Here is an 18246-nt window from a genome sequence, read left to right on the forward strand (position 1 = left end):
TACATATGATTTGAAGAATAAAAGTATTTCTATTGCTTTCATCTACCTGAGTGCGGTTCTACTACTTCCTTTGCACTTTATCCGGATGACGGGTCTTACCAGCACCAGGTTGGACTGATACACCTGAGCGGCTCTGTTTCTCCAATTACCCTTAAATCTTCCAATGGAGACACTAGTTCTGGGGACCTGGGAGTCCCCAAGAAATTCCCTAAATTTTCACTTCCTGTTTGGCTAAAGAACAAGAAGTGAAGGGAAATCTCTGCAATGGGACACAGATGGCGAAAACAAACCTGACAGGGGTTATAACCCTCCCTTGCTCTTTACCAAAAAAAAAAAATACTTTAGCCTATAGTTCTACTTGAAATGTGTTCCTAACAATGGCCCTGTTACTGCAACTTTTACAGCTTAAGAAAGTGTTCCCGGCAATGGCCCTCTTACTGCAATATATAATTATTAAATATAATTATAAAAACATGTCCCCCTATAAAAAAAACCTCTTACTGCAACTTTTACAGCTTCAAAATGTGTCCTCAACAGTGGTCCTCTTACTGCAACTTTTACAGCTTCAAAATGTGTCCCCAACAATGGCCCTCTTACTGTAACTTTTTACAGCTTCAAAATGTGACACCAACAATGGCCCTCTTACTGCAGCTTTTACAACTTCAAAATGTGTCCTCAACAATGGCCCTCTTTCTCTAACTTTTACAACTTCAAAATGTGACCCCAACAATGACCCTCTTACTTCAACTCTTACAGCTTCAAAATGTGTCTCCAACAATAGCGCTAATATTGCAATTTTTACAGCTTAAAAACATGTCGCCAACAATGGCCCCATTACTGCAACTTTTTAGCTTAAACATGTGTCCCCAATAATGGCCCTCTTACTGCAACTTTTACAGCTTTAAAATGTCACCCCAACAATGGCCCTTAGACTGCAACTTTTACAGCTTAAAAACATGTCCCCAACCATAGTCCCGTTACTGCAACTTTTTAACCTAAAAATGTGTCCCCGAGTAATGGCCCTACTACTGTAGCCATTACAGCTTAAAAACGTCTCCCCCAACGATGGCCCTGTTACTGCAATTATTACAGCTTAAAAGTATGTCCCCAAAAATGGCTACCTTATTGGAATGCTTACAGCTTAAAAAAACTTCCCCAGTAATGACCCTCTTGTGACTTATAGAGCTTAACCTTCCTAGCGGTATTCCCGAGCGTGACTAGGGGTAAGAATTTAGAGTCAAAAGCGGTAACCCCGAGCAACACTTGGGGTAGCGCTAGGAAGATCGCTGTATCCTGGTAGAGGTCTTACTTACCTTTTCTCCGGGATCCAGCGAAGAATGCGGGCGGTATGCGGCGGCGGGGCTTCCTCCCGATCGTCTGCGAGCCCCGACTTCCGTCTCCGGCGACGTGACGTCCGCCGGGGGGGGGGGGGGGGAACCGGCGGCAAATTCAAATGTAAAACACACCAAACACACTGATACCATTCAAAATAAAAAAAAATCACATTACATTGCCCCCCAGTGCCCTTTCCTGCAGTTTTACTGTACTTTTTATGTAAAAAATAATTATATATATATATATATATATACATATATACAGTGGGTACGAAAAGTATTCAGACCCCCTTAAATTTTTCACTCTTTGTTATATTGCAGCCATTTGCTAAAATCATTTAAGTTCATTCTTCTTCCTCATGAATGTACACATAGCACCCCATACTGACAGAAAAACACAGAATTGTTGACATTGTTGCAGATTTATTAAAAAAGAAAAACTGAAATATCACATGGTCCTAAGTATTCAGACCCTTTGCTGTGACACTCATATATTTAACTCAGGTGCTTTCCATTTCTTCTGATCATCCTTGAGATGGTTCTACACCTTCATTTGAGTCCAGCTGTGTTTGATTATACTGATTGGACTTGATTAGGAAAGCCACACACCTGTCTATATAAGACCTTCCAGATCACAATGCATGTCAGAGCAAATGAGAATCATGAGGTCAAAGAAACTGCCTGAAGAGCTCAGAGACAGAATTGTGGCAAGGCACAGATCTGGCCAAGGTTACAAAAAGATTTCTGCTGCACTTAAGGTTCCTAAGAGCACAGTGGTCTCCATAATCCTCAAATGGAAGACGTTTGGGACGACCAGAACCCTTCCTAGAGCTGGCTGTCCGGCCAAACTGAGCTATCGGGGGAGAAGAGCCTTGGTGAGAGAGGTAAAGAAGAACCCAAAGATCACTGTGGCTGAGCTCCAGAGATGCAGTCAGGAGACGGGAGAAAGTTGTAGAAAGTCAACCATCACTGCAGCCCTCCACCAGTCGGGGCTTTATGGCAGAGTGGCCCGACGGAAGCCTCTCCTCAGTGTAAGACACATGAAAGCCTGCATGGAGTTTGCTAAAAAACACCTGAAGGACTCCAAGATGGTGAGAAATAATATTCTCTGGTCTGATGAGACCAAAATAGAACTTTTTGGCCTTAATTCTAAGCGGTATGTGTGGAGAAAACCAGGCACTGCTCATCACCTGTCCAATACAGTCCCAACAAGACAATGACCCTAAGCACATAGCTAAAATAACGAAGGAGTGGCTTCACAACAACTCCGTGACTGTTCTTGAATGGCCCAGCCAGAGCCCTGACTTAAACCCAATTGAGCATCTCTGGAGAGACCTAAAAATGGCTGTCCACCAACGTTTACCATCCAACCTGACAGAACTGGAGAGGATCTGCAAGGAGGAATGGCAGAGGATCCCCAAATCCAGGTGTGAAAGACTTGTTGCATCTTTCCCAAAAAGACTCCTGGCTGTATTAGATCAAAAGAGGGCTTCTACTAAATACTGAGCAAAGGGTCTGAATACTTAGGACCATGTGATATTTCAGTTTTTGTTTTTTAATAAATCTGCAAAAATGTCAACAATTCTGTGTTTTTCTGTCAGTATGGGGTGCTATGTGTACATTCATGAGGAAGAAAAATGAACCTAAATGATTTTAGCAAATGGCTGCAATATAACAAAGAGTGAAAAATTTAAGGGGGTCTGAATACCTTTGTACACACTGTGTATATATATATATATATATATATATATATATATATATATATATATATATATATATACGTAATTCCTGTGAATGAGCAGCCCAAACCAACTGTATACATTATATATATATATATATATATATATATATATATATATATATATATATATATATATATATATATATATATATATATATATACGTATATATATATATATATATATATATAATATATGTATACATGATATATGTATACATACATATATATAGATATATATAATATATATAATAAATGTATACAGTTGGTTTGGGCTGCTCATTCACAAGAATTACATGCAAAATAATGGTACCGCTTTCAGCACCTAAAAGCCATAAGAATCATACCTCCAGGGAGTTTAAAAATGTGTCCCCAACAATAGCCCTGTTACTGCAACTTTACAGTTTAAAAACATGTCTCCAACAATAGTTATGTTTTTGCAGCATTTATAGCTTAAAAAACATGTCCCCAGCAGCAATGGCCCTTCTATTGCAACTTTTACAGCTTAAAAACGTGTCTAACAACAATGGCCCTGTTACTGCAATTTTTGCAGCTTAAAAATATGTCTCCAATAATGGCCCTGTTACTATAACTTTTATAACTTAGAAACATTTTCCCAACAATGACCCTGTTTACTGCAACATTTATAGCTCAAAAATTTGTCTCCAACAATGGCCCTCTTACTGCAACTTTTACAGCCTAAAAACATGTCCCCTCATCAATGGCCGGGTTACTGCAACTTTTTCAGCTTAAAAATATGTCCCCCATAATGGCCCTGTTACTGTAACTTTTATAACTTAGAAACATGTCCCCAACAATGGCCATGTTACTGCAAAATTTATAGCTTAAAAATGTATCCTCAACAATGGCCCTTTTTACTGCGACTTTTACAGCCTAAAAATGTATCCCCAAGAATGGCCTTCTTACTGCAACTTTTACATCTTAAAATGTGTCCCCAACAATAGCCCTCTTACTGTGACTTTTACAGCCTAAAAATGCATCCCCAACAATGGCCTTCTTACTGTGACTTTTACAGCTAACAATGTGTCCCCAACAATAGCCTTCTTACTGTAACTTTTACAGCTTAAAAATGTGTTCCCAACAATGGCCCAGTTACTCTAACTTTACAGCTTAAAATCGTGCCACCCAAAACCGCCCTCTTACTGCAACTTTTATAGCCTAAAAACATGTCCCCAACAATGGCCCTGTTACTGCAATATTTATAGCTTAAAAACGCATCCCCCGCAAAAGGCCTGTTACTGCAACTTTTACAACTTTAAAACGTGTCCCCAGCAATGGCCCTGTTATTACAACTTTTTCATTTTAAACAGTGGCCTGGTTACTGCAATGTTTATAGATTAAAAAATGTGTCCTCAACAATAACCCTGTTACTGCAATGTTTATAATGTGAAAATAATAGGTTGCTTAAAAATCCAATCTTTAGAACAGAATTTCAGTAAAAAAGCAAAATACACAGCAAAATATACAATATTGTAATACATATGAATTTGCAACAGGTAGATTTAACAGCCAATGAACAGCTGGTGAATGTCACATTTACAGTAAGTTGTAAAATCAGCTTTGGGCACCAGTGCTTTGAAAAAGGTACCCTCTTTTTTAAGGGAACCCCTTTCAAATCACCCCTCCAATCCTGATGTGCATGCAGGCTGGTATCAGAATGGCATGTCATAAATCCAAACTGTCTACGTAGTGTGCTGGACTGGTAATCTGTAGGAGAAGCAGCACACTTCCTAAATTTTACTTAATCCTAGGATTGCTGAGCCTATGTTAAAAGCGCAGGTTCAGAAGTAATAATTTACTTTTTTTCATTATATCATGCAATGATGGCCATATCAGCATTTGCCAGTTATATAGTTTCTTCTTAGTAAATGTCAAGTAAACGTGTAGGGAATGTTACATTCACCCTTTGTAAATAGAGTGCATGTCATAGTAAGCACCTTTTGAAGAAGAGATGTTGCCAAAAGTCAGTATTTTGTTCTCAGCAAATGTTAGGCAAATGTGCTTTATAAATAGAGCAAATATTTGCCTGGCATACTGTATGTTTGAATAAAATACAACTTAACTGTCATTAAGTATTTTATCAATATGCCACTTTAGTTAGACTTTGACATTAGATGGTGATTGGTGGATCTAACTGCTGAAAAGTCTTTTCCAAATCTGCACAATTCTTTTGGCTGAACATGAAGACAAGTGCACTAAGCAGGCATCCCTTGCATTGGCCCCGAATAAAGAAACCACTAAATCAATTTCACCAAAATTGGCCTGCTGGGGAAGAGTGTCAACTGGATTTGCCAATGATAATCTCATACCTGATTTAATTTTTCTAATATCTTCTGTGCAAACAATTGTATGAATTGGATTTAGGGATGAATATCAGGCAGTTGTGTTGACGTTATGCATTATTCTAAAACACATTTGATTATTTTTACTATAAGAACTAAATCCTAGTTTTATTACGTTAGCATGAAATTGTGGATAGAATCACGGACACAGTTTTCCAGCCTATGTGTTTATTATGATTATATTACATTCTCTGAAGTGGTTTAAAAACCCTGCAAGGATTTGCCAACTTCAGCTGCTTCATCGCTATATAAGTCTCTGGAAATTCACATAGCGTATCAATTTTTTTCATGTTGAGGGCATGCATGCTAAAGTGGAGCTAAAGTAACCCTGTGAAAACTTGCAAAGAACTAGCGTTTTTTTATTTATTTATTTATTTATTTTTTGCAAAAGAGACATGCAGTGTTTATTTTGCCAAGAAACTGCTCCACACTCCTAGGAGTTTTCCTTCTTTGGCACTTGCACCTTGCAATGTACATCTCAGCTTGTTCTTGGCATGCTGATAATAGAGCCATGTGTTGGGGATCAAGGGGTGAGTGGGAGGGACAGCTGCCCTGGGCACAATGGTTTACTGTGGAGATGGGGTGACTTCCTTCTGTTACAAGGCTGACATTAGTAGTAACAGCCGTAGTGATTTTGACAAGCAAGTGACGATTCAGCGTAGGAACCCCTAAACTTGCACATCATAAATGATGGGAGGGGGCGCAGTTTTGGCATCTTGGTCCTGGGCACTGGATCACCTTGTACCGGCACTGCTGGGGATGCTGTAACTCCTCTGCGCATGTGCAGGAGTTACAACATCAATAGCCATCCAATGGCTGAAGGGCGGCATCGTGAGACTCATAAGTAACAGCAGAGGAGATGGTGGTGGCAACAGACCAGCAACAGGATCCAGGACCTGTCACCGCTGGAGACAGGGCACACTAAGAAGTAAGTGTGTATTTGCGCATTATGACAAGAGATCACCCATCCTATTCCCTAGCAGAATTTTGTTCCACTTCAAGTGATGTTTATGTGTAGCACTGGCCCCTCAAAGAGATCACAGAAGTCGCCCCAGCAATGTTTTAACCTTTTTTTTCTTCCCAAAAGACTGCCACCATCATCACAGTTACGTAAATCGTAGAGCCTGGGTTAAAACAAAATTGTGTTTTTATGGGTGTGTGCACATGTTTTAAACAGATAAACCTCCTAATGCTGTCTACAATATTGTTACAATTATTGGGGGAGAGAAGACTGAGGAAATTCTTCCCTTTACCTACAGTAGACTGATGACATCATTCACCAAAGATGTTTCTCTCACACCGGGGCACAGTTTCTAGACAGCAGCTCAAGAACTACTGTTGATAAATACAATTTTCTTGAAATATATACAGGAGCTTTCACTCTAAAGCTTCTTCTGAAACTGCTGGTTGGCAGTCTTCAATGTCCTGTGAAAGATCAGAGACATAGATCAGGAACATATCAAGAGGGTCAGAAGTCCTTTATCTACATCAGCAATGATTTTCTCCTGCACATAGATAGTCATATCTATGATCATAGACATGTGATAGTCCAAATTAGGAAAGAACTCTGTAGTCAGAAGTGGATATTGCTTTAAAGCCTTGCTACACTTTAGGACAGGGGTTGTCCTCAGAACACTGTGGAAAATAGATAAAAAAAAGATAAAAACAGAGGGCGCACTGGACTAGTGCATTATCCAACAACAAAATTATTGAAGATAAAATATAACTACTCACAAACATAGGTAGTAAAATCGCTCATCAGGCCACTACAAGTGGCTGCAATCTCTCAGCTTTGCCAAAGCCTCTAGCTCAAGGACAGGGGCAGACTGGCAACTTTCAGCCCAGGGGGCAAGAACAAACCAGAGGCCCATGTTGGTGCAGCGACTCTGCCCCCCTCCCACTCTCCCTCTTCCTGTCCTCCTCCTGACCCCCATTCCAAGGTGAAGCCCTGCTCCAGATACTCTCCACTTACCGCCTGAATCCGGGTTCCCGACCTGGCCAGCAGGGGGTTGTTGGGGGGAGCTGGGACAGCTCTGTCAGGGCTGGCCAGGGACAAAGAGTCTCCAGTGGGGCATGGAACCGGCCTCTGCTCAGACACAGTTTACACCATCTATGCTGGGGGGGGGGGGGGGGGGCTGCGCTCTGTCCTTGTCTTCAACCCACACTCAGTAGGTCAGCGGCAGATACTTTTTACTTCTCTTCACCAGGAATCCTTTAGGCATATCTGTGGCAGAAGCAGTGCAGCCTTTTTATGGGGCATCAGAGCGGCCCAGGGGGAAATTGCCTCCCTGTCCTCTTGCCCAGTCCTCCCCTGCTCGTGGAGGACCTCACCAGGGTCCCTGTTGGCTGATGAGTTTCGAAGGATGTCCTTCATCCTCAGAGCCCTCTGAAGGAAATCATTTGAAACTCATCAGCCGGCTGGGACCCTGGTGAGGTCCTACTTGAGCTAGAGGTTTTGGCAAAGCTGAAAGATTTCAGCCACTTGTAGGGGCCTGATGAGCAATTTTACCACCTAAATTTGTGAGCAGTTATATTTTATCCTCAATAAATGTGTTGTTGGATAATGCACTAGGCCAGTGCTTCCTCTGTTTTTATCTATTGTCCTTTATCTGCATACCTGCTCTGGGTCAGGGCTTCAAAGTGCTGGTGCAAAATTTCCAGCATGACTGCAAAGCAAGTACAATTTCCAGAAGTGAGCAATGGCAGCCTTCTTGTTTCCCTCATTAACATTTTTTTCTTTAAAAACACATCTATTACTGTATATTGTTACATGCCAGCTAGTTATTACTGGTAGGTCCACTATTTTTTTTATTTTTTCTGAAGCAGTGTATGCTTTAATTAATAATAACCACTGTGTTAGTATTGTGATTTCACCCATTAAAGGATGGGTCATACACTGTAAAAAAATAAAGTTTTGTGACATTGACACAAATATGGCTAATCCGATTTTCTTTTTCTGTAGACTGCTCAGATTTTATCATTTTCTCCTGAGCCAATCCTAACTACAATATTGTTATTTTTTTTTTCCTTATGTTTTTTAAGCAATTGTATAATGCTGTATAATAAAGCATTGACAACATTCATTTTTATATACTTGTCTTTCTTAGAGAGCCAACGGATCGTAAAGAGTACATGGACATTTCAAGTGCTCAGGTATAGTACTCTTTCTCTTGCTTTGAATATTTTAACAACCATCCATTATTACTCTGATTTTAATGTTTTGGAAAGGTTAGAGAGTGCTGTAATGTTCTCCAGGGTGGGAAGCCCACAGGGACCTTTGAGAGCATATGGGCTGCATAGTCAATGTACATTGGCGCTGAATTCTGTGTTAGTTGGGATATAATTTAGCATGAAGAAAACTTTTCACTGTGCAACTCTCTGTTTAAAATCAACCATAAATGGACCGGCCGAGATTCGATCCATTTGTGAGCAGGCTTATTGTACCCAAGTCAATCAATCATAGCATGCAATTATTGCTAGCAGCTATAGCTGCTAGCAATAATCACTGTGTTCTCCCAGCAGGGACGGTTCCCCTTGCCCCCGGCCAGAAGAACCCAATAACTGTGGTTGCAGCAAAGAAATTTGCACAATCTATAGCCTGCTTAAGTGCTTCCTTTTCTTCATGAAGGCTAAGCCATACACATTAGGATTTCTCTCACACAGACTGAACAAAAAAAATCAATAGATTCCCATATCCATAGCATGGATGGAGGGGTCTCCTTTCCTGCTATTGCCCCCACGGCTGTTGGAATACATGAACAATGACTGTTTGGCAAGGAACTAACCCCCCCCCCCCCCGGCTTTTTGGATTTTCAGATTGAAGTTGTAGAACTAGGTGGCATACCATTGTCATGGTGCTTCTATTCTCAAAATCTAAATAAATTAAAATGAAGATTTGTATCATGGGAAAGGCTAGTACACCATTACATTTACCACCACTTAAAAAACTTGTCCTTAGATGATTCGAATCTCAGCAGGTTCAGCAGGGAATGGCTATTGCCGTCTATGGGCAAGCTGAATGTACTACAAGCATGTTTGATTTTCAGTATACAATTATTGCCAGTGGCTATAGTCCCTAGCAATAATCACTGTGTTCACCCATCAGGGATGGCTCCCCGCGGCTCCTTGCCAGGAGAACACAATAGCTTTGGCGGGGGGGGGGAATTCCCCTATCAACATTGACTGTGTTGATGGGGGACTCAAGCGATCCCACCATATGCAGATGGAATATGACCTAATTAAACCTCAGTTATGTAGGGGTTGATTTTATTTATTTATATATTTTGCCAAATGTGTCTAATTTGGGAAATTTCCCTTCACTTCCTGTCCCATGGTCAAAACAGGAAGTACGAGGAAACCAAGGTCACCAGAACTAGCATTCCCATCAGCAGCTTTCCCCTCTATTCCTGTTCTGGTAACAACTTAAAATTTGGGATTTTCACTTTCACACTCGGTGATAATGGAAAACAGGGCAAATAGAGAGGGTGAATTTCGCTAACAGGGGCACAGACAGCAATAAACCCCTGGAAAGTGTTCCAAACTCTCTCCACAATTTTCAAAACCAAAAAAAAAAAAAAAAAAAACAGTTTTGCCTTTATTTATACTTTAGGAATAGAGTTGAGACACCTGGATGTCCGTGTTCGGCGGGTTTTAAAAAAAAGTCCGGGTTCGTGTCCCGGACTTTTGCCGAACTTTTCCCGGACACCGAACCCCATTGAAGTCAATGGGGACCCGAACTTTCAGGCACTAAAATGGCTCTAAAACACCAATGGAAAGGGCTAGAGTGCTGCAAATGGCAGCAAAACGTAGTTAAGAGCCTGGCAAGTGCTCTGCAAACAAATGTGGATAGGGAAATAACTTAAAACAACAAAAAAAACTTAGAAAAATAAAACAATGTTCTTCATCTCTGAAGGACGAGGCCCATATGGAGTAGGAGGGAGGTTGAGGTGGTGGTGGATGTGGCGGTCTCATAGGCGTGCGCTCAGGGTGTGCCGGATGTGCCTGGGCACACCCTAATCACCTAGGGCACATGGCATTATCGCTCTGTTTGCCAGTGAGGAGATGGGAAAGATCTCCCTCGGACCTGCTCTGCTCTATTTCTCTTTGCCAGCAGGGAGAGTAATGTATCGGAGCCATGTACATGTAGGCAAACACATGCATGTGTATTTAAACTTTGGGGTGCACACCCTAATGCAATAGGCTGCGCACACCTATGGGCGGTGTAGGTGGAAGCGGCGGTGGAGGAGGACCAGGGCCGGATTAAGAGCATCATGGGCTTGGTGCTGAGGATTTTGAAGGGCCTTAAGGGCCGTGCCTTGGCATGCACCCAGAGGAGGAAGGGTGCAGCCATGCATGCCTAATTCAACATGGGATGCTGTCTCTGAAGCCCATAAACACATCCATGCATCGGCAACTGTCCCTCCTTGTCCGGCCTTCGTGCTGTGTGGGGAGGTTCTGAGGGAGCTGCCTGGGGAAGCGAGCATAGAAGCCAGACTTCTGTGTTTACAAGTGACAGAAGAGCGGTAACAGTGAATATGGCCAACCCGGGGCCTATATAAAGGTAGGGGCCTGGAGCTGCAGCTCCAATAGCCCCTACGTTAATCTGGCCCTGAGGAGGACGAGGTAGCCAACACTGCTTCTTTTCAGGAATTTTAAATGAGGGTACACCCCAAAAGAGTGAGAAAGAGTAAAAATAGAATGTGATGGCCATGAGCTGGCCTGGGTGCCACCCTGCTGTGAACATGGTTCCATCTCCTCCTCCAGCTCCTCCTCCTCATCCTCCTCATCCTCCAGAACTGTGCCCCTGCTGGACAATTGTGTCCCTGGCGTTTGTGTGTGCAGGAACCCACCCTCGGAGCCCCTTGTGAATGACTGCCCTGAAAGCCTTGGAAATGTTACCTCTTCATCCTCCTCCTCCTCCTCCTCATCCTGTGCCACATCCTCTTCCATCATCGCCCGAATAGTTTTTTCAAGGAGGCATAGAAGTGGGATAGTTAAGCTGACAACGGCGTCATCGGCACTGGCCATGTTGGTGGAGTACTCCATTGAATAGCGGAATAGGAAAAAGGATAAAAAACGGTGTATCTCACACGTACAAACACAGACTAGGCCCCGATTAAAATTTTTTGTACCCTAAAGGGAGGATGAGGAAGAGGAGTAGGAGGAGTTGGGAACAGGAGGCAAACTGAAGCGCCCTGCAATCCTTGGCGGTGGAAGGAGATGCGCCAAACAAATTTAAAAGGTGTATCTCACACGTACCGATACAGACTATGCCGTAATTTAATTTTTTACACTCCAAAAGGGTGTATATTGAATAGCGGAATAGGAAAAATTTTATAATATGGTGTATCTCACACGTACAATCACGGACTAGGCCCCGATTACAATTTTTTGTACCCTAAAGGCAGGATGAGGAAGAGGAGTAGGAGGAGTTGGGAACAGGAGGCAAACTGAAGCGCCCTGCAATCCTCTGCGGTAGAAGGAGATGCGCCAAACAAATTTAAAAAGGTGTATCTCACATGTAGCGATACAGACTATCCCGCAATTTAATTTTTTACACTCAAACAGGGTGTATATTGAATAGTGGAATAGGACAAATTTTACAAAACGGTGTATCTCACACGTACAAACACAATCTAGGCCCCGATTACAATTTTTTGTACCCTAAAGGCAGGATGAGGAGTAGGAGGAGATCGGAACAGGCAGGAGGCAGACTGAAGCACCCTCAAATCCTCGGCAGTATGAGATGCGCCCCAAAAATTGGAAAGGTGTATCTCACACGTACCGACACAGACTATCCCGCAATTTAATTGTTTATACCCAAAGATTTTGATTAAATAGCGGAATAGAAAATATGATCAAGAAAAGTGTATGTATCTCACACGTACAAAACCACACTAGGCCCCAATTACTATTGTTTGTACCCCTAAAAGGCTGGATGAGGAGTAGGAGGAGTTTGGAACAGGCAGCACCCTCAAATCTTCAGAAGTATGAGATGAACCCCAAAAACTTGGAAAGGTGGATCTCACACGTACCAACAAAGACTATCCCGCAATTTAATTGATCCCCAAAGGTTTTTATTGAATAGCGGAATAGAAAATATGATCAAAAAAAGTGTATGTATCTCACACGTACAAAACCACACTAGGCCCCAATTACTATTGTTTGTACCCCTAAAAGGCTGGATGAGGAGTAGGAGGAGTTTGGAACAGGCAGCACCCTCAAATCTTCAGAAGTATGAGATGAACCCCAAAAACTTGGAAAGGTGGATCTCACACGTACCAACACAGACTATCCCGCAATTTAATTGTTTATACCCAAAGGTTTTTATTGAATAGCGGAATAGAAAATATGATCAAAAAAAGTGTATGTATCTCACACGTACAGAACCACACTAGGCCCCAATTACTATTGTTTGTACCCCTAAAGGCAGGATGATGAGTAGGAGGAGTTTGGAACAGGCAGCACCCTCAAATCTTCAGAAGTATGAGATGAACCCCAAAAACTTGGAAAGGTGGATTTCACACGTACCAACACAGACTATCCCGCAATTTAACTGTTCCCCAAAGGTTTTTATTGAATAGCGGAATAGAAAATATGATCAAAAAAAGTGTATGTATCTCACACGTACAAAACCACACTAGGCCCCAATTACTATTGTTTGTACCCCTAAAAGGCTGGATGAGGAGTAGGAGGAGTTTGGAACAGGCAGCACCCTCAAATCTTCAGAAGTATGAGATGAACCCCAAAAACTTGGAAAGGTGGATCTCACATGTACCAACACAGACTATCCCGCAATTGAATTGTTTATACCCAAAGGTTTTTATTGAATAGCGGAATAGAAAATATGATCAAAAAAAGTGTATGTATCTCACACGTACAGAACCACACTAGGCCCCAATTACTATTGTTTGTACCCCTAAAGGCAGGATGAGGAGTAGGAGGAGTTTGGAACAGGCAGCACCCTCAAATCTTCAGAAGTATGAGATGAACCCCAAAAACTTGGAAAGGTGGATTTCACACGTACCAACACAGACTATCCCGCAATTTAACTGTTCCCCAAAGGTTTTTATTGAATAGCGGAATTGAAAATATGATTCAAAAAAAGTGTATGTATCTCACACGTAAAAAACCACACTAGGCCCCAATTACTATTGTTTGTACCCCTAAAAGGCTGGATGAGGAGTAGGAGGAGTTTGGAACAGGCAGCACCCTCAAATCTTCAGAAGTATGAGATGAACCCCAAAAACTTGGAAAGGTGGATCTCACACGTACCAACACAGACTATCCCGCAATTTAATTGTTTATACCCAAAGGTTTTTATTGAATAGCGGAATAGAAAATATGATCAAAAAAAGTGTATGTATCTCACACGTACAGAACCACACTAGGCCCCAATTACTATTGTTTGTACCCCTAAAGGCTGGATGAGGAGTAGGAGGAGTATGGAACAGGCAGCACCCTCAAATCTTCAGAAGTATGAGATGAACCCCAAAAACTTGGAAAGGTGGATTTCACACGTACCAACACAGACTATCCCGCAATTTAACTGTTCCCCAAAGGTTTTTATTGAATAGCGAAATAGAAAATATGATCAAAAAAAGTGTATGTATCTCACACGTACAAAACCACACTAGGCCCCAATTACTATTGTTTGTACCCCTAAAAGGCTGGATGAGGAGTAGGAGGAGTTTGGAACAGGCAGCACCCTCAAATCTTCAGACGTATGAGATGAACCCCAAAAACTTGGAAAGGTGGATCTCACACGTACCAACACAGACTATCCCGCAATTTAATTGTTTATACCCAAAGGTTTTTATTGAATAGCGGAATAGAAAATATGATCAAAAAAATTGTATGTATCTCACACGTACAGAACCACACTAGGCCCCAATTACTATTGTTTGTACCCCTAAAGGCTGGATGAGGAGTAGGAGGAGTATGGAACAGGCAGCACCCTCAAATCTTCAGAAGTATGAGATGAACCCCAAAAACTTGGAAAGGTGGATTTCACACGTACCAACACAGACTATCCCGCAATTTAACTGTTCCCCAAAGGTTTTTATTGAATAGCGAAATAGAAAATATGATCAAAAAAAGTGTATGTATCTCACACTTACAGAACCACACTAGGCCCCAATTACTATTGTTTGTACCCCTAAAGGCAGGATGAGGAGTAGGAGGAGTTTGGAACAGGCAGCACCCTCAAATCTTCAGAAGTATGAGATGAACCCCAAAAACTTGGAAAGGTGGATCTCACATGTACCAACACAGACTATCCCGCAATTTAATTGATCCACAAAGGTTTTTATTGAATAGCGTAATAGAAAATATGATCAAAATAGTGTATGTATCTCACACGTACAAAACCACACTAGGCCCCAATTACTATTGTTTGTACCCCTAAAAGGCTGGATGAGGAGTAGGAGGAGTTTGGAACAGGCAGCACCATCAAATCTTCAGAAGTATGAGATGAACCCCAAAAACTTGGAAAGGTGGATCTCACACGTACCAACACAGACTATCCCGCAATTTAACTGTTCCCCAAAGGTTTTTATTGAATAGCGGAATAGAAAATATGATCAAAAAAAGTGTATGTATCTCACACTTACAGAACCACACTAGGCCCCAATTACTATTGTTTGTACCCCTAAAGGCAGGATGAGGAGTAGGAGGAGTTTGGAACAGGCAGCACCCTCAAATCTTCAGAAGTATGAGATGAACCCCAAAAACTTGGAAAGGTGGATCTCACATGTACCAACACAGACTATCCCGAAATTTAATTGATCCCCAAAGGTTTTTATTGAATAGCGTAATAGAAAATATGACCAAAATAGTGTATGTATCTCACACGTACAAAACCACACTAGGCCCCAATTACTATTGTTTGTACCCCTAAAAGGCTGGATGAGGAGTAGGAGGAGTTTGGAACAGGCAGCAACATCAAATCTTCAGAAGTATGAGATGAACCCCAAAAACTTGGAAAGGTGGATCTCACACGTACCAACACAGACTATCCCGCAATTTAACTGTTCCCCAAAGGTTTTTATTGAATAGCGGAATAGAAAATATGATCAAAAAAAGTGTATGTATCTCACACGTACAAAACCACACTAGGCCCCAATTACTATTGTTTGTACCCCTAAAAGGCTGGATGAGGAGTAGGAGGAGTTTGGAACAGGCAGCACCCTCAAATCTTCAGAAGTATGAGATGAACCCCAAAAACCCCAAATATCATTCAGCTCTGCTGCAGGCCACAATTTGTTTTTTTTTAACCCAAGGCTGTATATTGAATAGTGGAATAGAAAAAAGTGTATGATTTTTGAAACCACTCAATAATAGCACATGTGAACTGAACACAGCAGTGTATGACCAGTCAGCACAGCACAGCTGAAGGAAAAACGCTGCACACAGTGACTGATAGAAAAATACTTTTCTCCCTCCTCCTCAGTGGGCAAAAAAAATTGTGTTCACTGCACCCCACACACAGCAAAATCGATGTGGACCACTGACACCTGCCTATCTCCAGCCTCTCCCTAAATGGATTGATAAGATCGTAGATCGGTCACTGAAAACCCCTCCCACACAGCAAAATCGATTGTAGAAAACTGACCCTAAAAATCAGCAGCAGCCTCGCCCTAAAATGCCTACAACTCGCCCTGCCTAACACACTCCGACCTGTCCCTCAATTCTATGTGGACACAAATGAGTTTTGCCTGCCTGTCTGTCCCTAATCAGCAGCCAGCACGTATGTGTGCTCTGTCCCTGAACTAGTACACAGCAGAATAATGCCGCACGGCGCTGGCTGGAACTTATAAAGACTTGGTCACATGCTTCAGATGCCCAATCACAGCTACTAATACGTTTGTAGGCATGGCTGGGATGGCTTAAGGCACACCAGTTAAACGGTTGTTGATTGGCTGTTGAAAGCGCGCCAATGCATGCAAAACTCGGAAATAAAACGACCGAACACGGATTTTTACCCGAATATACAGTAAAGTTTTCGGGTCCGTGTTCGGGTAACAAAAAACCAATTATTCGGTACGAACACGAATAATACAGTCCGTGTTCGCTCAACCCTATTTAGGAACAGTATCAGATTGATGAAGTTATTCATCTGCTCTCCTCTGCTGTTCTGTGGTACTTATGACAAGCTGGCTGTATGTAAAAATTGATTTAATGTTTTATTAATGAATACATTGAAAATGGATCGAATGGCATTTTATGTCATCTATGAGATAAAGTACATGTACTACTTTGTCATATGTTTCTAAGGGGTAGATTTACTAAAAATGGTGCACTCAGAATTTTGTGCAGCTGTGCATAGTAGCCAATCAGCTTCTAACTTTAGCTTGTTAAATTACTCCACTTTCGTTGAGAATAAAACATTCCCCTTTGGCTGATCTATGTACATTGCAAGGATTATAACAACCTTTGTTGCAGATTCCTACCTTTTGTTATTCTTAAGAAATCACTGTTTGTTCTTCTGTTCCTCTGTGCTGAGTGGGTCTAATGGGAGTGGTTTCATAAATATCAGTCAGCTGTGTCAGTTGCAGCGCACTAATGAGGAAATCTGCTTCCTATTGGAAGTATCTCACCAAAAATGACATTTTTGTTGCAGGGGACTTGAATATTAGGCAGACTTCTGGGAAAATCAGTGAGCCAATCACACAAGCAGGAAATTGTGTTTCTGGGGTGTGGTCAGTACACATTCTGTGTACAGAACAGCTCCAGGTAGCCATATTGCCTTGAATTTTCAGAAAATTACAGTGGCTGCAGATTTGAAAGGAAAGGTCATTTTTAATAACATTCAATAACAATATGAGTTGTGTCACAATTGTATATGCTCTATGGTTTTTTCTTTGTTTGCTATTTTGTTTCCCCACGAAAGTGGAGTTACCCTTTAAACTTTGCCAATAAAACCTGGAAGCTGATTGGTTTCTTTGCAGAGTTGCACCAGATTTTGCACTTTCCAGTTTTAGTAAATAACCCTCTGTGTGCCTTCTAACTTAAGCTGGCCATACACTAGCCGAAAAATCGTTTGAACTAATTTTGGAAAAAACAAAAAATCATCCGTGAGAGCAGACTATCGTGCCATCATGTAATGACCGAATTTTGAACGATAAATCGTTCAATGGACATAAATAAATCGATTTTTTGTTCATTATGTCACATATGCCTAGTGCAAACAGTTTGGCCAAGAAACACATTAACCTTTCAATTCATCGTTCGTTTTGTAGAATATTCCAAACTGTTCCTTCGATTTTTCGGCTTTGAAAAGTTAAAACCGATTTTGTCATTGTGCACATTAACTGGTCGAAAAACAACGAACTGTCCAAATGACCGAATTTTGGCCGATTTTTCGTATAGTGTATGGCCAGCATTACCTATGAGGTCCAACCTGCCCCCCTCCTCTCCTGTTGCGTTGCGGCAGATCCGACAACAGCTTTGAAGGAGACGGCTGATTCATACAGTATAGAAGCTTGTCTAAACTGTGAACACTTTCCACAGACAAGCAACGGCAAGAGCAATGCAGAGGAAGAGGGATGGGCCAGGCTCTGCTTTCCTCTTGCTGCTGCTTGTCTGTGGAAAGTGTTCACAGATGAGACAGGCTTCACTTAGGGCCCTTTCACACTTGGAGTCCGTCAGACAGACTCCGTTTTTCTCAGCGGGGGATCGATCCGCGGATTCCCCACTGAGCAGGAGGATGACAGCTGTGTCTCCGCGCTTTGTGCGGAGACACAGCTGTCAGGTCCCCATGCTTCTCTATGGGGGAATCGTATGGGAACGGACCGTCTGTCCGTTCTCATCT

At 41.8% G+C, this 18246-nt stretch overlaps 1 protein-coding gene across 2 annotated transcripts in view; it reads left to right on the forward strand.

Annotated features, from left to right (window-relative positions):
• The window catches only part of LOC309547260 (EF-hand calcium-binding domain-containing protein 4B-like), a 192376-nt gene that overhangs the window by 71880 nt on the left and 102250 nt on the right, over positions 1 to 18246 (forward strand). For both annotated transcript variants that reach the window (XM_082247088.1, XM_082247089.1), the window contains exon 9: positions 8543 to 8588. In XM_082247088.1, the coding sequence (XP_082103214.1) occupies positions 8543 to 8588 (46 nt within the window). The remainder of the gene's footprint in view (positions 1 to 8542; positions 8589 to 18246) is intronic.

This window comes from Pelophylax lessonae (genome assembly GCF_965119305.1).
Source record: "Pelophylax lessonae genome assembly, chromosome: 2".
Lineage (NCBI taxonomy): Eukaryota > Metazoa > Chordata > Amphibia > Anura > Ranidae > Pelophylax > Pelophylax lessonae.